A 24,571-nucleotide genomic window follows, 5' to 3' on the forward strand; every position below is an offset into this window, starting at 1 on the left:
TGCCACAATGGACACACACACAGACACCTGCGGGACCCGAGTCACTGGCTGGGAGACCTGGCACCCGTGTGACACACTGCCCCATGCCATGCACACAGCCCAGCCTTGGAGTTCCGCTGGGACACACCATAAGCAGACACTGCAACGGGGACACAGCAAGACGCAGTGACAGAAGTCTTTCCTGTGGGGTCCTGGTCACAACCAGCGCACAGCAGAGAGAGAGGAAGAGCCGTCTCACGCACACACTCCTCGCAGCATCCGAGCCGCTCAGGAAATGAAGCAGAGACTCCGGTTGCGACCCACCAGCAGTTACACAAACATCCTCCATGGGGTCACCGTCCCCCACAGGCACAGCGTGCACGCACACGGCCTGACACGTCACGGCGCCACCCAGGCGCGTCCCACGCACGGCGGCCTGACACGTCAGGGCCGCGCGGTCGTGCCCACTCGGCCTGACAGCTGCCGCTCCACACGCTCAGCCCGGGGAGTACCCCCACGGCCCTCCGGACGGCGGCCGCCCCGTCATACCCAGACGCACTGTCACACCCCGGGGCCCAGACGGAGAGTCCCCCGCACCCGGACACACCCCCGGGGCCGCGGCCCTCACACGCCCAGCTCGCGCCTGGGCCGGGGACAAGTCCCGGCCGCGCACCGGGCCGCGCGCTCCCGCGGCCGCCGAGCCCCGGCCCCGCCCTCGGGCCACACCCCGCCCACCTGCCCGGGCGCCGGGGGCAGGGAAAGCCGCGGGCTCAGCAGCTTCCGGGCCGCTCCCGCACCGGGCCCCCGCGGGGAGGCCGGACCTCGCAGGACCGGCCCCCAGCCAGCCACCCGGGCGAACCCGAGGGTTCGGGGCGGAGGGGGGCCCGCTCCCCTCCCCCGCCTCCGCGGGCAGCCCGGGCGGGGAGGGAAGTCGTGGGGGGAGCCTGGGTTCCGGCTGGAGCCCCAGCTTCCCGTCCGGCCCCCACGGGGCAGGAAGCAGGGCCGAGGGAGGCCAGCCCAGGCCTTCCTGCCCCCTCCCCCAGACGTGCCTGGGACCTGGGACGGGGTCAGCGAGAGAGGGAGAAAGGGAGGGGCGGGTGAGGGGGAGGACAGAAAATCCCCTTCTGCCTCGATCTCTGGACACCCAGCGTGCGGGTGTCTTTCTTTTGTCCTGTGAATTTGTGTGCGTGTGTGTGTGACTGTGCTGCTTTCGTGGCGCTTGCACCTGCTTTGTGTTTCTGCTGTACAAGCTGGTGTGCATTCTGGTTTCTGTCCTGACACCATGTAACTCGGATAGCCTGTGTGTGTAAGTTTGTTGTGTCCCTGGGGTGTGTTATTTCTCTGGATTTTTTCCTCAACACTGCTCTTCTCTGGGTGTAAATTTGTACATTCTTAGCTTGAGTAGAAGTGTGTTTATGGGTCTGAGAAAAGTGTGTTTCCAGGAGGTACCGTGTGTGCGTGTTGTTTCCTGCTCAGGCTTTCAGTATGTGTGTGTAGCAGTTCCCAGTGTGTCTGTGGGCAGGCGGCCTCTGGGTTACATTGTTTCGTGATCAGCGTGTGTTGCTGGTATTCTGAGCATGTTTGTGTCTGTGGGGTGTGTCTGCCACATGCTTGCTGTCCTCGCGGTGTGTGTGCACGTCCATCTCCGGGACCGGTGTTCTCAGCCTCTGTGGGGTCTGTAAGCAGGTGGGTCTGCATTCTGTCCCCACATGTGGGCTGATGACTTCAGTGTGTGAACAGCTGCGTGGGTCTCTATTTTGCACTGTCGCTTTGGAGTTTTCGGTGGAGTGTGTGTTCACGTTCATGGGCAGCTGCATGTGTGGGGCTGCATTTGTGCTCTGGTGTCTCCAGGGCAGGGGGGCATCCTGTGTCCCCAGTGAAGCCGCTGGCATCCCAAACAACACGCCTGGCGGCCTCCATGCCGACTGGAGGCTGGCTGTGTCTGTGGCCGCGTCCCCTTGCTGGCTGGTGCCACGTTGGCTTGGGGCTGGCTGTGGCGGGCAGGGCAGGGCAGGGGCTGTGGTGGGCACTGGACCCACGCCCGGACCTCGGTATAAATATCTTGAGCTGCTGGCGGCTGTGTTTACTCAGCCCCAGTCCGGGGGCGGTAGCAGCCCGGCAGGTCCTTGGGGGCGGGGGTGACCAGGCCACAGCAGAGTCACTTCCTTCTGGCCAGACAGGCCACAGCCTCGCTGCCCCTTCCCGCCCCCTTTCTGGGTGGGGGCGAGGTGGTGACCCCTCATCCTGGGCTCCCAGGGGCCACCAGTGAAGCCCTGACCCACACATTCCTGTTGGGCTTCCCAGGATCTGGGAGACAGACCAACAGAGTGGGGACAAGGAGGGTGGGCCAGGAGACAGGAGAGAGAGGGGTAGGAAAAAATGAGGGTGTAGCCAAGAGGAGCAGCTGGGGCGGGGAGCTGCGACAGAAAGGTATGGGGAAGCAGAGACTGAGAGGGAGGGAAAGACAAGGAGAGAGAAAGGTGGGGGGCAAAGCGGTGGGAAGAGAAGAGGCTGAGAGGGGAGATGCTGACAGAGCTGCAGAGACAGCACCCCCAGAGAGAAGACGGAGCGAGGGGAGGAGCAGAGGAAGGAGGGGACAGTGAGGAGCGGGGCTGGGACAGGTTTAGCTCTGGCGGGAGGCACAGAGGTGTCAGATGTGTGTGTGTGAGGGGAGCCGGCTGCCAGCAGAGCCCAACCAGGAGGACAGACCGGAGACACGGGGGTGGGGGCCGGATGCCCCCGGAAGGGCTCTCCCCTCCCTGACTCAGCCTCTCCACCCACCCCAACCCCAAGGAGCAGGAGCGGAGGGGCAGGCGCCTCTCTGGGCACCTCGGTGTCTCAACGGCTCTGATGGGGGTGTGTCTCCAGGCTCCACCTCTGTCTCTTGGGCACAGACGCTCCTGCTCCGCCATCTGACTAACCCTAACTCTGACTCAAAATGCTGTCTCTCATCACTTAAAAAATTATGTAACAAATTTATGTATGGCACAGTATATCACAAATTTAATGATCAAATGGAAAATATACAGGTCATCCGGGGCTGATACTTGTGGTATGAAAGACCCCTCACAACTTGAGGGCATGAATACAAGCACCTGAGACAAACATCCCACCCTCTTCATCTTTCCAAGCTGGGGGTCTGGCTGACGGGGTAGCCTTGCACCTCCTCCGAGATGCACTGTCGGTGCTGAGAGTATGCACTGCACAGAATCTCTGTGATGGTCCAGTGATCCAGGTACTGACTAAACACTAGAAGATTCCATTCGTCTGTGGAGAGGAAGGGCAGTGCCTAGCATACCAGGAGGGCCTCAAAGGCGTTATCCACTGTTAGCGGCCTCAGCAGCTGACTCTCCTTCAGTCGGTACCCCTGAGAAATGGGTGTGTCCATCCACGCCGCGTGGCCCTGAGTGGACAGGCAGGCCAGGAGGTGGTCTCGAAGACTTGGCCTTAAGTATGTGACATCTCCTTTCTGGGCTGCCCATGGCCCACACATGGAACGGGACGGAGCCCCCGCTTCCTGGGGCTGTCTGGAGGTTCAGTGCAGCATCAGGCACCTGGCCAGGGCCTGGCACAGGACCGAACTGCTCAGGAACTGGAAGCTTTCTTATTCAATAATCTGAACCATACCGACCACCTCTCCAACTCCAGCTTCCATCCAGCTTTCACTTTCTGTGTCTGGCTCTAATTCCAGTTGACCCAGAGGGCAGAGCCGAGCCGTGGGGGTCAAGTGCTGTAGCCCCAGGAGTCCTCGGAGTCTCCCTTCACCCTGGGCTGCATGCTGGAGGCAGTTTTGAGAGGGCTTTCAGGCCAGGCCATGGCCTGGCTCATGGGAGTGAGAGGTCCCCACTCCCCTCTTCTCCAGCATATGGCCTCTGTCCTCCCCCTGCTAGCAGCCAGCCCCTTCTGTGTATGTCTGCTGGGGGAGCATGAGCTGAGTGCGGGGCCATGGGAAGGCGGGACGCCTGGGTTCCCACAGGCCGGCTGCTGAGTCACCAGGCGGCCATCTGGCTCCCATTAGCCCAGGGCGGCAGGGGGCTCCCTGGGCCGACTCTGTGGCTGCCTGGGGGCAGGGAGGCTGGGGCCGACTGTGTGTATATGTGGGATGACTCAGGACCCATGATAACAGCCTGTGCGTATTCGGGGAGTATAAACAGGAGAGGGAGAGGGAGGTGGAGGAAGTGAAGGAAGGAAGGAAGGGAAAATTGTGGCTGGGAGAGGGATGCTGGGAGGGGAGAGTCCCCCCTACCCAACCTGGCAGGCCCATGGTCCCACGTTGCTCCTGCCCACCTTTCCCAAACCTGAGCCCTGAGGGAGAGGTGAGAGCAGGTGGCCACTTCCAGGGTCTCCCCGCTGTCCACAGCAAGGCTGGGTTACTGAGCAGCCAGGATGGCGGATGCTCACAGCCTGGGGAGGAGGCGGGGATCCTGAAACCCAGAGATAAAGGCAGAGAGGGACAGAACTAGCATAAAGGCTGAGAGAGATGGGAATGTGTGGCCATGGGTCCCGAGAGCTGAATCCATAGGAGACAGAAGGTAACAGGCAAGGAGGTGCACCTGCAAGCCTGAGACGCCAGTGCAGAGTGCAGAAGAGTCAGGGCAGGGTTGGTGGTGGGGCAGGGTGGTGGAGCACTGCTCTGAGGTCAACCTGGCCAGCTCCAGCCACAGAGGGCCCCCTGGCCTAGGTCCAAGGGAGGATGTTCATCCTGGGCCCTGTGGTGGGGACAGAGGCCAAAGCACAAGGGAGGGGAAGAAAGAGAAAGGCGGAAAGGAGAAACGGAGATGGGGAGAGAGAGACAGAGATAGCAGGAGCTAGAAAGGCAGAGAGAAAGAGGTTGAGGTGAGTGATGAGGGGTAGGGGGACGCCCAGGCACAGTTGGGGAGAGGGCGTGGAGACCACCACCAGGCTTGGTGGTACCGGGCAACCACCCTGCTTCTGCTTAGAGAAAGTCCCTGAGCTGGCCTTGTGCGGGCGGGAGGCAGTGGGCAGCCACAGCCATCAGTCCCCGTCCAGCTCTGGGCTGGGTGCGTCCTCGGGCTCCTCCTCGTCAAAGTACCTCTCCTCCTCGTCCCGGGCCACGATGTCCAGGTTGTCGAAGTCGGGGTTGTCATCCACAGTGCTGCAGGGGGAGGGGCTGTCAGGGATGGGCTCTGCCTGCACCCCGGCCTCCCTACTTCTCACCAGGCAGAAGAGCTGGAGCCCAGGGTGCCCCCAAAATGAAAGGCCGTTTGCTGGCAGCTGTAAGTTGGAGCTAACTTACAGTTGGGTTAGGCTGGGTCTCTGAGGGCTTCACACAAAAAGTAACACTTGCCAAAGAAAGATCTTAGAAGACAACTTCTGGTTTCTCTTAAAAAGCTGGAAGATGTGGTGACACATGGGCCCACATTCCCCAGAGGCAGTTCTTCCCAACCAGGAAGATTCTGCCCCCCACCCCCACCCCAGGGAACATTCGTGGTAACTGGGGCCATTTTGGTTGTTATAACTTGGAGGCGGGGGCTGCTGCTGGTGTTCAGGAGGTACAGGCCAGGCAGGCTGTTCAATGCCCGCCGCACGCAGGACAGTCCGCACAAAGGATCATCTGGACCAAAAGGTCCACAGTGCCGACAGGGAGAAACCTTATCCTCCGGCGGCCAGGGGTCCTGTTGTGAGGACTCTCCCAGGCCTGCTCACGCTCTCCGCTGCAGGAAGCCTTGTCCAGTCCAGCCCCCTTGCCTCTGATGAGACCACCTGGCTCCCTCCTCACCCGCCCTGCGGATCTCTGTGCCCCTCAAGGCTCTTGCTCCTGCCCCCTGCAGGGAATGCTCTTCCCTCACCTACCTCTCCCCTGCTGCAGGTCTCTGCTCAAATGTCACCTGCTCAGAGAGCCTCTCCTGGCCACCTCATCACCCACCCCCCTGCTTTTTCTTTCTGGCTCCCTCACTAGATCCTTTTTTGCCTTCCTCACTGGAGTGGGACGCCCTTGGACAGAGAACCCTTCCACTGGTTTTGTTCCCTGCTTGATCCCCAGAGTCTGGACACGGCAGCGCTGAGAACCCAGTGGTGAATGCAGGCCAGCAGCTCCCCCCCGACCCCCACAGATGGCACAGGGTTCGGCCCACACCCCACCCCATGCTGGGTCTGACTTCCTCGTGGGCACCTGGCTTTATGATGGCAGTGGTGTCCTTACTGAGTGCCCAGGGCCCACGCACTCTACTCACTGCTTTGTGTGGAGCCCTGAGAGTGATAAACGTTGAAGTGGATCAGCCAGAATTGCCTCTGGAGCTGGGGATCCCAGACTGGACCAGAGATGCTCTGGTACCAGGGGCTGGTGTGGCCGAGGCAATGAGGACCCCCATTCTACTGATGAGACCCGAGGGGCCACTTGTTCACGTGCTGTGGGGGGTGGGGCCTATGCTGCCACACCTGATGTTTCAGACCACAAGGCGAGGCTGCCACAGTTGACAAAAGCATCTATCTTTTCACTCTGATATTCACTCACCTGTGTCCTTTTCCTTGATGCAAAATCTCTTTTCTCCCAGGTGGCCTGGGAATCTTTTCCCTAGGGTTGTACTGGAGAAATGAACAACGAGCACAGCAAGGGCGCCCGGCACAGGCCCCTCCATGCCAGGCGTCACCCTGCCAGTGATTACTTCCTGCAGCAAGAGGAGGTCTGTGGTCCTGGGGACACTTCATATCAGGCTGCCATATCATCTACCCGGACAGGAATGTTTCGGTGGTCTATCAACGTGGAGCTGAATGTCAGCCCCGCTCAAATCCCTCTTTCGGGGGAGGGGACAGAGGCTCAGAGATGGACAAAGCTGCTCCAGGGTCACCCACTGACCTCTGATCACCCCTAAGCTGGGATGCTGGGCTGGGGGACCAGGGGCGAGGGCAGGGCAGCACCTGTAGTCAAAGTCCCCATCCTTGCCATCCAAGAAGCGCTGGTGCATGCGGCTGGTGAACTCTTCCCGCAGGATCAGCCGCTCCTCCGAGTCGGGGACCCAGGCCTCCGAGTCATTGCCAGGTCTCTGGTCTGTAGGGGAGACGCCCAGGGTGGGGGGGGTGTGAGGGGTGCACAGAGAGCTGCATCCCTCATGCTGGGCGGCCCTGGGAACAGGGCAGTGACCGCGATGGCCCTGTCCCTGCCTTCCCAGGGCAAACATCAAACCCGTGACAATGCAGTGTTTTGGAGGCCACAGAACAGGGTGGAGACCTGACACCTGAAGGAGGGCGGTCAAGGGAGGGCCCTCCAGGCGGAGGGAACAGCATGAGTGAAGGCCTGGAGGTGAGGGATGTCCTTCAAGGAGGGGGACAGGGATGTTGGAGAGGATGGAAGGGCTGGGGTGCTCAGGGCAGGCAGGGGAGGATGTGCCATCTGTTCCTGCAGGTGGTGCCGCCAAGGAGCTAAGGCACACAGGCTGGAGCTGGGTGTGCCGATGTGGGGCCTCCTGGCCACCGGCCCTCACCTTCCTCATCTTCGTCCTCCTCATCGTCCTCCTCCTCTAGGCAGGCCTCCTCCTCCTCCTGCTGCTGGAGCAGCCGCTGCTGCAGCTCCCGCTCCTGGTAGGACTGGAGCAGCAGGTCGGAGAGTGGGCAGGTGGGCGTGCCGGGGGGGCCGGGCTTGGGCGGCCGGTGAGCCGGGGTGCGGGCGCTGAGCTCCTCCTGGGTCAGGTACTGCCCAATGTACTGCTCGTACAGCAGTGGGGCCCGGAAGCGCATCTGCTCATCACTGAAGTACTCGCCCCCTGCATGGAGGAGAGAGGGTGGGCACGGGGTCTGGGTCGGCGGGTGAGGCAAGGGGTTGGGTGGGGGTGAGCATCTGGGCAGACCTGTGTCCACCCAGCCGTGGAACCATGTTGACTGGAAGCTGTAGACACACAAGTGTGTGACTGCCCAAATTCAGGAATGCAACGAAACATGCACAGATGTCTGAGGTCGTGACGACGAGGACTCACGAATGTGTGTGAGCACGTGAACATGACCAGGCCTATATCTACGTGTGGACTCATGTGTCCCAAGTTTGTTGGGTCCAGTCAGGCTGCTGGACATTCTGGCCCCTGAGGCCCTGGTGGCCTAGGGCCCGTGTGCAGCTGTGCTGGCAAGGATTTGCACCCCATGTGTGCGTGCACATGCGTGCATGTATGCATGCACACATCAGCACACTGCTTGGGCCCGTGTCTCAGAGCTGGTGAGCAGGGCATTGTGGGCAGGTACACTGCACAGGGGAGCTGGTGTGTAGACCGTGCATGCCTGTCTGCTGAGCCTCCTTCTGGCTGTTGCCTGGACACGCCTGCACTGCTGGGCACATAAGAATACATCTGCATGGAGCAGGCGTGTGTGTGCACCGGATCGGGCCTCGCAGGGCACCTGGCCAGGCGTGGGCGTCCCTGGGTTGGTCTTCCAAACCCCACACCTCACCCCTCAGGTGGGCCGGGCTTCCCTGCCCCTCAGTCTCAGGGCCTTCCCACCTTCCCTGGCTGTCTGCCCCGGCAGAGGCAGCTCTGTCCCTTAGATAACAGTTCAGCCTGCCCAGTCCCACCCTCGAGAGCCCTATGCTGGGCTCCGTCTTGTCCCCCCTCTTGCCCCCATAGCTGTTTCTGGTGTTCCCCACCAGTCAGTCTCTCTCTCTCCTTATCTCTCACTGGCACTCCCTCTCTCTCTCTCTCTGGGTCTCGGTTTCTGCCTTCCCTCCTCTGCCCGTCTGCCCCCGTCTCTCTCTCTCCCGCTTCCTCAGTTTCTACTGTCTCACCCCAGTTCCTTCATTCACTCACCCTCCCTCAGCTCTTCATCCCTGCTCCTCATCTGTCACTGTGTCCCTCTCCAGTCCCCCTTTTCTATAGCCTGTGCCTTCTCTCTGACTAGAAGCTTAACTCACCCTCTCCTTCATTTGCTCTCATCTTTTAGCATCTTTTAGTGCTGGTGTCTTCGGTCACAAAGCTGCTTGTAATTACATCATGGGCAAAAGGGTAACAACAATGTTACACAAAAATTTCAAAAAATTTAAAAATTAAAGAGAAAAAGGTACTGATATTTTCTTTCCTGTTTTGTTTTTTTCCCAAGATTTTTTGAGGTGGACCATTTTTAAAGACTTAACTGAATCTTGTTACAATACTGCTTCCGTTTTGTATTTTGGGTTACCGGTCCCGAGGCACGTGGGATCTTAGCTGCCTGACCAGGGATGAACCTGGACCCCTGGACTGGAAGGTGGAGTCTGAACCACTGAACACCAGGGAAGTCCCACTGATGTTTTTCTCCATGCATTTCACACGTGTGTGTGTTTCAAGAGGCCTTTCCTGAACACACTCCCCTGGGTTTCTGGCAATGCCTCTTTGTACAGTATGAGGTAGGGACCTAGTTTTCCTGAGAGATGGCCAGTTATCACCATGCTGGGCACTGTGTCCTTGACCCGCTGGCCTGAAATGGCACTTCTGTCATCTGCAAAATCCCAGCCCTTCTCACTGCCTGTGCCATTCTCTACCCGTGAGTCCCTGCTTGTCTCTCCCTATCACGCCGTCACCCCACATTTCTGTCTCCGTCTCTTGGGGATCTCCATCTGTTTCTGCTCTCGCACCCTTGTTTCTACTTCCTCTGCCCCAGTCTCCCCTCCCGCTCAGCCTGTGTGCCCCCACACCTTGGATGAGCTCACGCAGGGCAGCGTAGCGGCGGTTACGCAGGCGAGTGCGCAGTGTGCGGGGGCGGGTGGTGCCTTGCCGGGCCACCTCGGCACAGTAGAAGTCTGCGCGGTGGTCACCGCGCAAGTGTCCAAAGCAGGCCAGGTGCTCCTCCCGGAGGCCCGTGCGGAAGCGCTCCAGGAACACCAGCGGCTTCTCGTGGTACAGCTGGCCCAGGATGGCCACCTTCTCCCGCTCGGTCAGATCGGGCTCGCCCTGCTGCTGGCTGCACACGGGCAGGCGGCTGGCAGCCACCGCGCGCAGCATGGCATTCACTGCCGCGTCCTCCACTTCAGGGGGGTCGGCATCTAGGGCCCTTGGCGTTCCCTCTGCTGCTTCTGCCTTGTCCTGGGGTCTGGGCAGGACCGGCGTCCAGCTCAGCTCCCCCCAGTGCCCAGGACTGGGCTCTGTGTGGCCTGTGGGGAGAGGGGAGATCAGTCACTCCAGGGATGGGAGAGGGGACAGGGGGAGTGGGTGACAGGGACTGAGTGCTCACTCACTCACTCCTTTCACATTTGGTGAGCACCTGCTATATTCTGGGCACTGTTCTAGGCCCTAGAGAGACCACCCTAAGCAAGAGATTGACAGTTCAGTGGGGAAGGCAGACAAATGGAAACATGATTAGTGGAAACAATAGTGTGTTAGGTGGTTCCAAGAGCTGTGCAGGAAAATTAAGAGGGAAGGAGGAGGGCTGGGGCACTGGGATGACCCAGAGAGACGGTACGGGGAGGGAGGTGGGAGGGGGGTTCAGGATTGAGAACACGTGTACACCCGTGGCAGATTCATGTTGATGTATGGCAAAACCAATATAGTATTGTAAAGTAAAATAAAAAAAGAGAGGAGGAGGAAGGTATGGGGGTCAGGCTGCAGTTTTAAGTGGATAGTCAGTGAAGGTCTTGCCAAAAAAGTGACATTTCAGTTGGAGACCTGAGGCTGTCAGGGACTGAGCCATGAGATTTCTGTGGGAAGCAGCAGAGGAAAGAGCCAGTGCAAAGGCCCTGAGAGAGAAGTGTGCCTGGTGTGTTTCCTTAGTCTCTGACCACTTCAGTCACTGACTCACTCTATTTTGCCTTTTCCCTTGTTCATGAAATCTTCCATACATTCACTAACTCCACTCACTCATCCATCCTTCTCTCCTACTCACACACATCCCTCTAACCACTCTTCAGCAACTCTAAATCTGTGCTGGGCCCTGAGCTGGGCAACGCTGAAGACCCACTGAGGGATCCAAATCAGCTCCCAGGGAGCACCTGGTCTGATGGGAGAAGACAGACAAGGTCAAAGCCAGTACAGGCACTGGAAACAGAAAAGCTGAGGGCTGGGCACGCCTTGGTGAGAGCTGTTTTCTCAAAAGTGGCGGGAACTGGAGCAAGGCTACTGCAAGCAGGAAATAAGTGAAGAGGGGAAGTATAGACAACTCCTTTAGGTAGCATGACTGGGATGGGGAAGAGAAAGAGGGTGGTGATTATAGGTGCAATGGGCTTCAGCGAGTGTTTTAATCACTGAGGCAAGAGAAGACGGGGCTGGACCATGTAAGGGGCTGTGGAAGAGAGGATAGATTAAAAAGATGCTTGAGAGGCTGACTAGGACAAGTCATGGGATTGAAGGGCTGGAAGGTGAGGAAGGCATTCAGTTAAGGTCCAGGCCTCTGGCCAGTAAACTGGTCAAACTGTCCCTGACACACAGGCATGGATGAGGAACACGTTTGGGGGAAGATGTTGAGACCAATTTGGGACATGGATGGTATGACAGGCCCAGGAGACACCCAAGGGAAGGCATTTATGAGACTGCTGGTACCTGGAGCTGGAGACTTCTCAGGAGAGAAGTGTTGCTCTGGGGACAGTTACAGAGGTCATCAGAGACAAGGAAAGCAGTGGAGCTGAAGGAAATAAGTCACGGGGAGGGTACAGGAGAGTGTGTGAGGGATGAAAAGAGAGGAGGGACTAAGAAAGAGCCATGACTGGATGGGAAGGAGGCTGTGAGAGGCTAAAAATGGCCCCCCAATATAGCCACATCTTAATTCCTGGAACCGGTGAATGTTAACCTTACATGGCCAAAACCCCCCCACAAAACTCAGAAGGTCTTTGCAGATGTGATTAAGGTATGGACCTTGAAATAGGGGGATTCTTTTGGATTATCCTGGTGGGCCCTACATGCCATTACAAGTGTCCTGTCAAAGCGAGACCTGAGGCACCCAGAAGACAAGGCAAGGTGAAGACAGAGCAGAGATTGGAGTGATGTGGGAACAAACCACGGAATGTGAGGAGCCACTGGAAGCTAGGAGAGCTGAGGAACGGGTTCTCCTTAGAGCCTCCTCGGCCCTGCTGACACCTTGATGTCAATTCAGTGATACTGACTTCAGACTGCTGGCCTCCAGAACCGTGAGAGAAGAAATTTCTGTTGTTTTAAGCCACTCAATTTGTGGTCATTTGCTACAGCAGCCATGGGAAACTAATGCTGGCTGAGCAGGAGGAGCCTGAGAGAGAGGAAGGAAATCAGAAAGAATGGTGTCACAGAAACCAAAGAAAAACATTCAGTAAAGACAGAGGGGTCAATGGCATCAAATTCTGCAAGTAGTTTAATAAGAAAAAAAAACCTGAACCGGGCCATGTGGTTTAACTACAGAGTGGGGCTTCCTTGGTGGTACAATGGTTGAGAATCCACCTTGCAATGCAAGGGACACCGGTTCGATCCCTGGTCCAGGAAGATCCCACATGCCTTGGAGCAAATAAACCCGTAGGTCACGACTACTGAGCCTGTGCTCTGCAACAAGAGAAGCCACCACCGTGAGAAGCCTGTGCATCACAACAAAGAGTAGCCCCTGGCTCTCCACAACTAGAGAGAGCCTGCATGCAGCAACAAAGAGCCACCCCAGCCATAAATAAATAAATACATAAATCTTCTTAAGACAAAAAGAAAAAACCACACAGGGAGGTCACTGGGGACCCTAATCAGTGCAGTTTCTGAAGGTAAAAGCCAGACAGCGGTGGGTGGGAAGAGGAGGCAAATGTAAATGACTCTTTGGAGAAGATTAAATGGTATCTGGAAGGCGGCATGGAATCAAGGGATAGCTTTTTAGGTTAAAACTTGCAAAACAAAAGCATTTTAGGTACTGATGGGAGAAGCATCAGGAGAAATAAAGAGACTGAAAACGCAAAAGAGAGCACAGAAATGGATTAACGACCCTGAGTAAGCAGATGGGACTGTGGATTTTCGGAGAAAGGGAATTAGAGTGAAATGTGGGGAGGCGTTAGCAAAGAAGAGTTAGCGTGGGAGGGAAGGAGTCAAGGGAAGGAGGTAACATGAGAAAGCAAGGTTGACTGAGATAATGCCAGAGTTAGCCCGGGACAGGGACAGGTTTGCTAGACTGAGTTAGCCTGGTAAGGAAATGGGTTAGCCCGGGACACCGAAAGAACTGGAAGAGGTTAATTTCGGGGGAGGCGATGGGATAAAAGAGGTCAGCCTGCCAAGACAGGGGTTAATCTGGACAAAGCGGTGAAGCGGACAGGTAAGGCCGAGGACAGGTGCCCTCTTTTATACAATCCTCCTTCGCCTTCAAGGGGAAACATTTCACAGTGACACTGCAGCCCCACCCTCCTGCCGCCTCCGCGCGGCCAGGACCTCACCTTCACCAGGTTCCCTCGCCGCGGTCACTACGGCCTCCATCCCGATTGTCTACGACTTGTTACCCGCCGTGGCGAGCTCCTAACACCAATTCCTGACGCAGCTCCTTAGAGGCCACTTCCGGCTGAGTACATTCCTGGGACCGGGTGCTCCACGGCATCAAGAACCAAAGTTCCGGGACGAAGGCGGCCCTTCCTATGCGCACGCGTGCGGCTGCCCGACCCCGCCCACTCCAGCCGGGCAGGAAAAGGGCACCAGGACCAGATAGGCTCTTCCGGGCCACCCCCGCCAACCTGAACCGCTACGAAATTGTGGGGTTTCAGAAGGGAAGCAGTGTTCAACCTGTGCACTACTGACCCCAGAGCCCAGCATGCTTCATTTGGGAATGGATGAATCACCACCCTTCATGACCTCTGAGTGCTCGGGCTCTGGTTTAGACCTGTCTATCCTCTTCACCACCTCAAAGAATATTTGCTAAGTCTTGTAGCATGCCTGTCATCACACCCAGTCCCTGGTTAGCACGACTGGTGGTGAGATCAGAGACTGAACGTCCCACTTTGTTTCCAGGACCTGAAGAATCTGCAGGTGTGGAAAGACGACCTTGGTCTTGATTTGCCCAGGTGGTAGGTAAGGACTGGCATTCAAACCACTGACCAAATGGGCAGGGCTGATGGACCCACAGGTTCAGCTAAGGGAGCTGTCCGTCCCAGCCTGGAGGGCCCAGGGAAGGTTTCTTTCTGGGAGTAATGGATACCCTGAGACCTGAAAGATGAGCAGGAATTAGGGTAAGAGGGAGGTAGAGAAGGGTCTCATGTAGGAAGTGGGCAAGGAAAAGCCCTAGAAGGGAAGGCAGGTATCCATAGTTCTGTTTGCTGCAAGGACTTCAGTATGGTCAAGGAGTGAAGTGAAAAGTAAAGTCGCTCAGTCATGTCCGACTCTTTGCGAACCCATGGACTGAGGAGCCTGGTAGGCAAGAGTGCTGGAGTGGGTTGCTATTTCTTACTCCAGGGGATCTTCCCAACCCAGAGACTGAACCTGGGTCTCTCATTGCAGGCAGACGTTTCCATCTGAGCCACCAGGAGTAGGAAAGTTCAAACTTGGCCCTGACCAGACTTCAAGGATCAGAGACTCTCATGAATCTATGCAAAGTTCCAAATACACATGCGTTTCCAAGGCAGAAGTTCATGGCGTTTAGAGCCTAAAAGGTATCTGTGGCTCTCCCTGAACAGCTTAGTGATCTGAAGTTTGAAAGGGGAGTGGCAAAAGATAAAGCCAGTGAGGTCACCAGGCCCAAGTATGTGGGCCTCGTAAGCCGAATTAAGTAGGTTGAGCTCCTTGATCCTGTGGAGAGCTAGAAGGTGAGGGCATCAGGGTAATAGACTGGAGGACAGTGAGATCTGTGACGAGGCTGATGCAGTAACCCTGATATTATGGCTGAAAGCAGAGGAGTAACTTCCTATTTGCCCTCCCATGATAAGGGATCTGGAGCAAAGAGGCTCAGTTGCTGCTTGGAATAGGTGGGGACTGATCACACTTAGATGTTGCCGAGAGAGGCCAGCAGAGGGCACTCTTGCCCAACACATGGACCTGCAGCAGGGGAACTTGCCAGGCTAGAGGGCCTGAGGCCCTGAGGCCCTCTCAGCAGGGAGGCCACTCTAGGATCACTTGTAGCTGTTAGGCATCAACCTTGGCTCCATCGCATGTCAGATACCTCACATTTGACCTCAAAGGTAGTCAACCTTCCTCCTCCCTTTTTTTGTAGCCCATGTCCCCTTCAGAAGGCTCTGAGATAGTTCTGTGAGGGAAGAGGTAGGGCTGAACTGGCTCCTCCTGCGTCCCAGCCTTGTCCCTCACAAGGGGCCAGGAGCACAGCATGCCCAGAAGAAATGACTCAAGTTGCCAGGGAAGGAGGACAGGCTGTGGGGATACAATCTTTTATCCCAGATCATTCCCACTTGAAAAAAAATTTCCCCTTCTTCAGGAAGCCCTCACCACAACCTGCACCCAACCCACACACTCACAGCTGATCTTGATGCTGTCACCATTCCATGAGGTGTCACTTTTGGACTGGGAGCCCCTTGAGGGCAGGGTCCAAGACCACCTTTGGTCATGTTGTGGTCTTAACACTGTCCAGAGTGGGTGGATAAGAACAGAGCAAAAACTGACACACACTAGCTGGATACATTAGTTCCTGGAACCCCACTAGCCTGGATCCAGGAGCAGTCAGGAACCATCTTAAGTCTAGCACCCAGGCCAGACCTAATGTCGATGGGCAGTCACACCCAGGGGTGACCCCAACAGTCCAGCCCTAGTTCCCAAACACCGGCCCTACCTTGCTCTCTGCTGAGGGACCTGTTACATCCTTTCTATTCACAAATTCTGGGAGGGGCTTGGGTGGACTGAAAGGGGCAGAAACCAGAGAACCACTTTAAAAGTGAACTAGTGGATTTTAAACTGAGGGCCCCAGGTTTAAGGGGGCACACCCAGCACCAAAAATGTGGAAAGGCACACAAATCGCACCAGTCCATCCTAAAGGAAATCAGTCCTGGGTGTTCACTGAGGGACTGATGTTGAAGCTGAAACTCCAATACTTTGGCCACCTGATGCAAAGAGCCTGATGCTGGGAAAGACTGAGGGCAGGATGAGATGGTTGGATGGCATCACCCACTCAGTGGACACGGGTTTGGGTGGACTCCAGGAGCTGGTGAAGGACAGGGAGGCCTGGCGTGCTGTGGTTCATGGGGTCGCAGAGTCGGATACGACTGAGCGACTGAACTGGAACAGAAATCCCACAGTAAGTATTTAATGAATGAGTAAATAATGTCCCCTTGTAAAGGCCCCCACCCCAAGTAAAGGCCAACTGCAGTAACACTTCAGCGTTGAAACCCTGCTTCCTTCCTGCTAGGAGGTGCCATGTCATTTATTGAAAACAAAACAAAAACAAAAACAAAACAGGGCAAACACATTTCTTAATAAGTGCAGTTTGTTAAAAGTTCTGTTAAAACATATGGGTCAAGGGGAAGTAAAAATAATCAGAGGATCACTGTAGGAAAAACCTTTAGGTCTGGCACTGGGAGACCTCTGGAGAAGAGCAGTGGGAGAAACTTCATGTTCTGAAGGATAGGAGCCCCCCAACTCCCTTCTTCCCTCTCACCCCCTTAATCCCACGAGAAACTACCAAGACGCCCGGAATAAAAGGTTTCAAGTTCAATAGTCACACTCTCTCCAAATACAAAAAGCAGGTACAATTCAACTCAACACAAGCTTGTGTGCAAAGTTACGGGAAACTGAGACATTGTATAAAAAGTTAGGTTAAAGATGATTCTGTGGTTTTGTTTTATGTGTTTTGAGGGTGTGGCTCTTCCTCTGTCACCTGAACTCAGCAAAGAAATGGTTATCCTGATGAAATATCAACAGCCGACCCACAGTAAAAACGGACAAGTTCTAAAAATTTAAAAAAAAAAAAAAAAAAAAAAAAAAGCATAATTACCAAAAAAATATCTGTCACTGCTTCCTCCCTCTGCATTTTGCTTTTTAAAACTTGTGTTTTTTTAAGTTTTTGATTTTTTTTTTAAATCCTGAAAAGTAGACAGTAAAACAGCTCCTGGAAGAATTTACAACCAACTGCATGAGAGTCTGAGAAGCTGAGGGCCTAGAGCAGGGCTGGGAGGAGAGGACAGGAAGGGGCCCTCCCCTCAGCCCTGTAGCCTCACTGTACGACCAAGGCAAGGGATGGGGGTCTTTAGTCAAAAAGGAGAAAGGGAGGAAGAGGAGGGTAGGGGGACAAACAGAAAATAAAAGGTCATTGTTGCCTGTTGGAATCCAGAGGAAATGCCCGGCCCTGTGTGGGGGAAGAGCCCCTCAGAGGGGAGGCAGCCTGGGAGGACCCATCCCCCAGCACCACGGGACCCGGGAGGGATGGATGAGGAGGACCGAGGTGGGCGCTGGTGGAGGAAGCCGGCAGGGGCCTCCAGGGCACGTGGCTACTGGGCGCTTGTGCCCCCCTGTGTGTTCCCGGAGTAGCTCCCGTAGTCATAGTTCCCGTAGTACGGCGGCCACTGGCCCTGGTTCTGATAGTACTGGTTCCACTGCTGGGCGTACTGGGGAGAGAGCAACCAAGAATGCCACGTGTTCATCCAGACCCACATCTGGCTCCTCCCAACCACCCCCCCACCATGGTACAGTGACGACAGTCAACACACAGGTCTCCTGACAGAGAAACCAAGGTACCTTGGGAGGACAAGTGAATGACCTGAGGCAGCATGGGTGGGCAATTCGAGACTGAAGCCCAGGTCTCCTGGCTTGCCAACCTACTGCCCTTTCAAGTGTAGCTAGATGTGGGTGTTAGACCACAACCAAAATACTCAAAAATAGGTACAGGGGCCTAGCAACAACCAATCAGAATAGACACTGGCCATGGTGCTGAAGCAGGGTTTGCGGCCCCCTCTGCTTGCTGCACTGGGGAGAGGAACTAGAATGGCAGTTCCTACACTCAGCAGCCAGTGTGGCAGTGGTCACCAAACGCAATGGCTATACTAGATGGACACCATCTTTTTAGGGATAAGCAAAGACATGAGTCTGGGAATACACATCCGTGCGGGGCCCCATTTTACCTTCCCTGCTTCTGGCACTTACCTGTTGATACTGGTTATAGCTGGGCTGAGGGTAGGTCTGTGCTGCAGGGGGCGGTGGTGGGGTGTAAGGGGCTGGATTGTAGCCGCCGTAGCTCCCATAGTTGTAGGCAGGTGGTGGCGGAGGTGGAGGTGGTGGGGCTGTGTAGCCCTGGCTGTACCCTCCCTGGTTGTAGGGAGGTGGCTGGCTATAACTCGGCTGGAAAGTGGAAGGGAAAGAAAAACCAGGTCTCTGTGAAATAGCCAGCTCAGCTGGGATGGAGGAAGGGCCTTTGTAAGCAGTGGGCCCTCAAAGGAATGTCCCCAGGGGAGGTTGTTCGCGGGCTAAGAAGGGGGTGGGTCAGTTCTGTGACCTGGCAGGACAGGGGAGGATGCAGAGCTCTATCCTGGACTCTAATCCCAGGCCTGAGACCCTCGGGAGCAAGGCACACAGCATCTCTTGAAAACCTAGGTGTTTCCCCACTCCCTGCCCCTGTAAAATGAGAACTACAACAGGACTATCCCTTTGGACTGCCTTACGTATTCAGTAAGCTTATGTGCACACTCCATTGAGCACAATAAACGGTGGTATTTGTTACAGCAAGACCAGCTAAGGAAAACAGCAGTGGCAATTTCTAAGTGCTCCCCATGTCCAGGCTGTATCCTTAACTCATCTGACCCCTGATCAACTCTCTCAGGTAGGTTCCATTGGCTTTGTTTTATAGAGAAAGAAGGGGAGGCTAGGGAGGTGAAATCAACAGGGCCCAAGTCACATGGGCAAAAAGTCATGACTTGCCTCTATGTCCACCTATTTCCAGAGCCTTGCCTGCAAAGCTATAACATTATCTTTCCCTCACAGCAAACCTTGGAAGTGAGTTCTACTAACAACTCTAGGCCTTTATGAGGAAAACAAGGTTCTGAGAGGTAAAGCTGTTTGTCCAAGGTCACAAAACCAGAAGGTTGTGAGGCTGGGGTTTGAATTTGCATCTGCCCAACTCCTGTTCTAGGAAATATTCTGGTTAGACTGGGACTAGACCATGCACCTGTATCCCCTGGCAGCTGCCTCCAGGCCTGGCGAGTGGAAGGCTCACAGTAAACAGGGACCGCTGGTTACAGGGCCCGTGCACACCAGAGCTGAGAACTGGCTCTCTGAGAACTTGAGCTGAGCCTGGAGCTGCTTAGCAGTGAAGCTCTGAGGGCAGAGGTCAAGTCCTCACCAACCTCAGGGTCTGTCTCCACATCCTAAAGACAAAGGGGTCACCCCTTCTAGCCTGGGCAAGAGGGAACTCCAATGCAGTGCTCTCTTGGGAATTCAGTGAGGCCAATGACAATACAGCCAAGAGAAATGCACTTGCTCATGACAAGTCGGCCCTGAGGGTGACAGAACAGGTAGGTTCCCCATTTACTCTGAGTCTGGAAGGATCTGGGAATATCTAGGGTCTGTTCCAGCTGAAAGCACTGGCAACAAAGGGAGAAAGGGCAGGGCTGGCACTAAGAGTGAGGACCTGTGGCCCCACCTCCTCTCACCTGTACACACACACACACACACACACACCCTCATCCTCTCACCTGTGGAGGGCTGTAGCTGCTGACAGGAGGGGTGCTGGTATTGGCGCTCGAGCCGGGGATGTTGCTGTTCTTGTTGTAGCCACTGGCCCCTGGGGGGTTCCTAGCAGGGCTGTAGGTGGGTGGCGGTGGAGGCTGCTGTGGCGGCGGCTGTGGTGGCGGTGGCTGCTGTGGCGGCGGCTGTTGCTGGGGAGCCCGGTTGTAGCTGCCTCGGTTGTTGGAGTTGTTGTTGTCCCGGTTGTTGTTACCCCAGCGGTTCTGGTTGTAGCCACCACCTCCACTGCGGTTGAAACCTGCATTGGAGAAGCAGGTAAGAGGCCCCACTGTTCTGATTGGTTAAGACCCTCAGGTGTCAGGCTGTCTTGGGGACTGCTGTGGCCCCAGCGTGACCATACACAGAGCAGGTCCAGTGAACAAGTCAAGCACCCCCTCTGGCCTTCCCCAGAGCCCTGGGAGAGCCCAGTCACCAAGGCCTGCTGACAGGTTTGTCCTGCCCATTGGACTCTGGGCCTGGAACCAGGGCCGTCTTGGTTTCTACTGTGTCTCCAACATCTAAGTGCTTGGCCTAATGAGCCAGCCTCTCCCCAAGTCTTTGGCCCGGAATCCTTTCCCCAGCGCACTCCTGGTGGCTTCAGAACCTTAGCTCAGGCATTAGCACTTCTGGGGGCCTTTCTTGGGCCCTGCTCCTCTGCAGGCTGAATCACTGGAGCTCACTGTACCCCTGGGGTTTCCCATTCAACCCAACATCCTTCTGGACTGACACTAAAGGGTGACAGAGTCTGGGTCATGGCTCTGTCCCCTAAACCATCCAACACAAGACTGAGACACAGTAGGGCATGCTTATTAAAATCATGACCATACACTTCAGACACAGCACAACTTTGTGACTAAGAACTTGCGCTTTGGATCCATCACTTAATACCAACCATGGATTCACCTGGGTGAACTGAGCAAATTAATCTCTCCAAGCCTGTTTCTCCATTTGTTTTAGAAGCAAAAACAGTCTTATATTTGCCTTGTGCCAGGTCCTGAGGTAGGACCCAGGACTGGCCCTTCTTCTCAAGGAGCTCATGGTCAGATGAGGGGTAGGAAAGACTCACAAAAATAATAGCAATGTGACACACAAATGGGCAAGGCCTTCAGGGGTAATGTTGGTGGGGGGTGGGGAGGGAAGAGATGACAGTGGGAGTTTCCCTGAGGCCCCAGACTTTATCTCAGTTCTCTACCAGGGCTCAGCCAACAGCTGGTGCCAAGGAAATGTCATCTGCTGACTCAGGAAACAGTCAACCCTGACCCCAGAACCACAAGCAGGAGAGTTCAGTGTGAGATGTCTCACCTCCTCGGTAGTTGCCTCCTCCACCGCTGCCTCCTCCTCGATTTTGGAAGCCTCCTCGGTTGCCCCCTGGGGGACCTCGGTTGTCATAGCGCTGGAAACCACCGCCACCCCCGCGGCCCCGGAAGCCACCCCCGCCTCGGTTGTCAAAGCGCTTTTCAGGTGGTGGTCCAGCCCTGCGGCCCTCCTCGTTGTACTGCCTCACCAGCTTGTCTGCTTCCTCTCGCTGCAGCTCAATGAACAGCACCTCGTCCAGGAAGTCCCCAACGTCAGGCAACGTGAAGTTGGCTAGGAGGAAGGGAGGGTGCCAGAGGGAGAGGAAAGGCGGTCAGCACCTTCCGAGGGTTAGTCTCCTTCACCCCTAGGACACTGGTCTGCCAGAAGGGAGGAGGAGTAGGGGACCGCAGTGTGAGCAACAGAGGAGAGAGGGTCCCAAGCTCTGCCTCCCTGACAACAATCAGGGCTAACAATGACCCTCTTCTCCTTTTTCTGAAGAGGTGACTAAACTCCACCAAACCAATGTTTGATACCCCAGGAACAAGCCACTCAAGGAGAATCACCATCCTTGTTTATTACGGAGATGCCTCACTGAGGCTTGCTCAGCCAGCCCACCCAGTGGGTGCCAGGGGCAAAAGGCCACGCAGGTCTCCCACACCCTGCCCCAGCCCCATCTAATCTGAAAAGCCTGCCCCACAGGGGTATGGGCGGCTCTTTCAGTCACAGCTGTACTACACAGGCAAGGGACAAAGCAGAAGCAAAGAAAGAACAAATTCAAAAAAAGAATACTCAAGCAGCTGGGGCGGGAAAAACGGGATAAGACACTTTTCCCCTTAAGGGCCTTGCCATGATGCCCCCCTGGGAACCGCTCATCTCCTACCTTTCATTTCTAAGACCGCGTGATCTGGGACATCCTTCCCTTCTTCGTCAGTTCGCTTTATTGTTCGGTCTTTCAGGTCCTCATCAGTGGGACAAATCACAATGGCTTTGCGCTGGAAGCCTTCAAATGGTCTCATTTTTCGTCTCTGGGCTGACCCATAAACATTTGTCTAGAGGTAGGTATCAGAAGAGGCAAGAGGTGGCACATTACAAGTTGGTTTTTCCTCTGCAGGGCATTATGTGGGCCAGGGAGTGAGAAAAGGATACCAGTTCTCCTAAGCAGAGACGCTCAGGAAACTGCTCCTTCTTCACTTCTAAGATTCTTGAATCTACTCTCAGAAAACGAAGTGACTTGGGAAAGTGGCTGCTGATAGTCACAGGACAGGAGATTCCTAATGTCTGAGCTTTGCTTTTTAATCCTATTTGTTCTTGGTATTGTACATTACAGCTCTCCTGGCCCCTATTCTAAAAGTAGCATATGCTTACTGTAAAAAAAATCCAGAGTACAAGGTGTAAAGTATAGAGTAGGAGCCCTTCATCCACCTACTGCTGCTGTTCCTACTTCCCAGGGATAACCTGTATTCAATTTCTTATGTATTTTTAGAAGTATCTGTGTGATTCTTAAAACCAATGGAATCAAACAACACACACTCTTTGGAAGCCTTTTTTTCACTCAACATTTATCATTTTTCTGTGCTGGTGCTCTCCCTTTTTTTGGCCACGCTGTGCAGCTTGCATGATCTTAGTTCTCCAAGCAGGGATTGAACCCCGGCCCTAGGAAGCAAAAGTGCCAAGTCCTAACCATTGACCGCCAGGGAATTCCCTGGTGTTCTCCTTTATTATTTGTAGAACAGATGCCATAATTAACCAGCCCCTTTGACAGCTGTGTAGATCATTTTCATCAACACTGTTTATTTTATCCCTTTAGTCCTGCTCTGAAACACCAGCTGCACCCACAGGCTTCTAAATTAGGGTGCTTGGCAAGCCAATAGCTTGTGCTGTTTGGAAGTGCAGTTTTGCTAGTAACTTCCTCTTTGCTTCTTCTAGATGGTTAGGTGCGTCTTGGCCTGGTGCTGGCAGAGAGTGATACTCTAGGACACACCTGATGAGAGCACAACAGCTTCCATCCACTGCGTACCTCCCACATGCTGGGCCCTTTGGGACTGGGGCCCAGATCTATCAAACCCCAGTGGTCCAAGGACTCAGCCTATGTACCTGAATCACTTGGACACTACTGAAAAAGACAGCAGCTGGAACCCCCCTACAGGGGTCTTCCTCAACCCCAGTCTCTGGAAGTGGGGCCCAGACACACATACGGGTGTCCTTTTCACATTCTGACACACAAAAGAACTGGAGTGATAAGGAATACTGCATTTAAACAACTTTCAGTGGCCCTGAAAGGTAATCAGGGGAGAAGCCACAGAGGGGAACAAATCTGTAAAGAGGCCTGCATGTACAAACAGACAAACAAATATTATGTTTTGAAGATGCAGCCTAGTGGGGTGGAAAAAGCCCAGCATCGAGTTCCAGTGTGGCTACTCGCTCACCACGGCCAGTCCGTGTTGTTGCTTCATCCATGAAATGCAGGAGAAAAGCCTCTCTCCTGGACTTGGTGAAGACTGACCAGAAAAAGGACCACAAAGCAACTGACCATGTGTGAGGGATCCCTGGAGTAGGGGCTCCGTTGTGGCCTCCAGGATGGAAGCTGCCCAGACAGAGACCAGTGGTGCAGGGCAGAGTCTTCGCACACCCCGGATCTAAGGTGACCTGGTCAAGTCACACCACAGGGCCCAGAGTGAGTGACTTCCTCTCAGAGCCTCAGTCTATCTACCAAGTCTCAAACCCTGAAAGGGGGAAATAAGAGGAAAATCATATGGTCACTACTAAGACTGAAGGAGCTCAGGCGAGTAAAGCCCTTGCTTAGTCCATGGTCTGGCTCACAGCCGACACTCAACGAACGGAGGTCATGGTTGGTGTGATGGCTGATGGTTGGTGGCCATCACTGGATGGGCTGCACTGGCCCTTCTCACTGTACGGTTGGGTTCAAGCAACCCGGACGAGGCGAAAGTCAAGCTACAGTGATTTCCCATCAGAAGGACAGTCAGTGTAGAAATCTAGGCTCTGGGGAAGAGGCTCGAGGTTGAAATCGCAGCTGTGCCCTCTATTTGTGAGGATGTAGACAAGCCACCTAATTAGTCTGAGTCTCAAATTTCTGCATCTGAAAGGCGGAGATCCTATCACCCTCCCCCTGGCTCTGGTGGGGATTTGCAGATGTGGAAATGTCTGGCAGGGAAAGAAGTCTGAAATTGGGGCCAGCAGGACTGACGGTGTCCTGGGAGAGGCTTCCCAGTAGGGAGCATCAAGGAAAGTTAAGCTTGAGAAGATGAAACACAAGAGAGCCTATTCCAAAAACACGAGGAACAGAAGCTGGGATGTGGGTCAGCCAGAGGCCAGGGACCGCAGTGCACACCTGTTGGGAGATCTGGTCGGTGAGTATTCTCTAAACCAACCCAACCCCGCGGCTCTGACACACACAGCAGTTAGAGGGTCTTCCTTGTTTCCCAGGGAAAATGTCTCCACCTTCACTGGGGGTGGAGGTGAAGGCATACACATGCAGTCATCTGTGCCTTTAGCCACACAAACGGTGAAAAAGTACACTGGTTACAAAGGAAAAGTCAAGTCCTTCTCCTCGCTGCTCTTTCTAGGCTCCATTCCTAAAAGCGAATCAGGTGGCATCTGGTCACAGGAAGACAGAATTTGACTTCCAGCTGAATAATGAAGCTTCCTCCTGGCACACAACCCAGATGGGCGGGTGCCAGGGGTGAGTGTGGTCCCAGACATCCTGTAGACAACTGATGGACAGTGGACAGCTCACTCCACTGTTCGCCTGCCCATAAGAAATGATCAGTGATCCTATTCTGATTCCTCTGAACCTC

The 24,571-nt window shown here is 55.0% G+C and overlaps 2 protein-coding genes across 5 annotated transcripts in view; both read right to left on the reverse strand.

The window, feature by feature from the left end:
* Positions 1–2,960: 2,960 nt before the first annotated feature.
* Positions 2,961–13,454, reverse strand: CCDC97 (coiled-coil domain containing 97). Its single transcript, XM_040252788.1, has 5 exons — positions 13,253–13,454; positions 9,587–10,042; positions 7,422–7,700; positions 6,859–6,988; positions 2,961–5,095 (listed from the first exon to the last, which is right to left on the reverse strand). Exons 1-5 carry the CDS (start codon positions 13,290–13,292, stop codon positions 4,975–4,977), a joined length of 1,026 nt encoding a protein of 341 aa, XP_040108722.1. The 5' UTR covers positions 13,293–13,454; the 3' UTR covers positions 2,961–4,974.
* A 2,668-nt stretch (positions 13,455–16,122) lies between these two features.
* The window catches only part of HNRNPUL1 (heterogeneous nuclear ribonucleoprotein U like 1), a 34,135-nt gene continuing 25,686 nt past the window's right edge, over positions 16,123–24,571 (reverse strand). For 3 of the 4 annotated variants that reach the window (XM_040252677.1, XM_040252676.1, XM_040252675.1), the window contains exons 11-15: positions 21,637–21,805; positions 20,763–21,047; positions 19,430–19,719; positions 17,886–18,080; positions 16,202–17,350 (exon numbers count right to left, since the gene is read on the reverse strand). In XM_040252677.1, coding sequence (XP_040108611.1) covers positions 17,234–17,350; positions 17,886–18,080; positions 19,430–19,719; positions 20,763–21,047; positions 21,637–21,805 — 1,056 coding nt within the window. In that variant the 3' untranslated portion in view covers positions 16,202–17,233. Of the gene's footprint in view, positions 17,351–17,885; positions 18,081–19,429; positions 19,720–20,762; positions 21,048–21,636; positions 21,806–24,571 lie in introns of all 4 variants that reach the window. The other variant, XM_040252674.1, reaches the window with a different exon arrangement.

The sequence above is a fragment of the Oryx dammah genome, unplaced genomic scaffold (assembly GCF_014754425.2).
Source record: "Oryx dammah isolate SB20612 unplaced genomic scaffold, SCBI_Odam_1.1 HiC_scaffold_13, whole genome shotgun sequence".
Lineage (NCBI taxonomy): Eukaryota > Metazoa > Chordata > Mammalia > Artiodactyla > Bovidae > Oryx > Oryx dammah.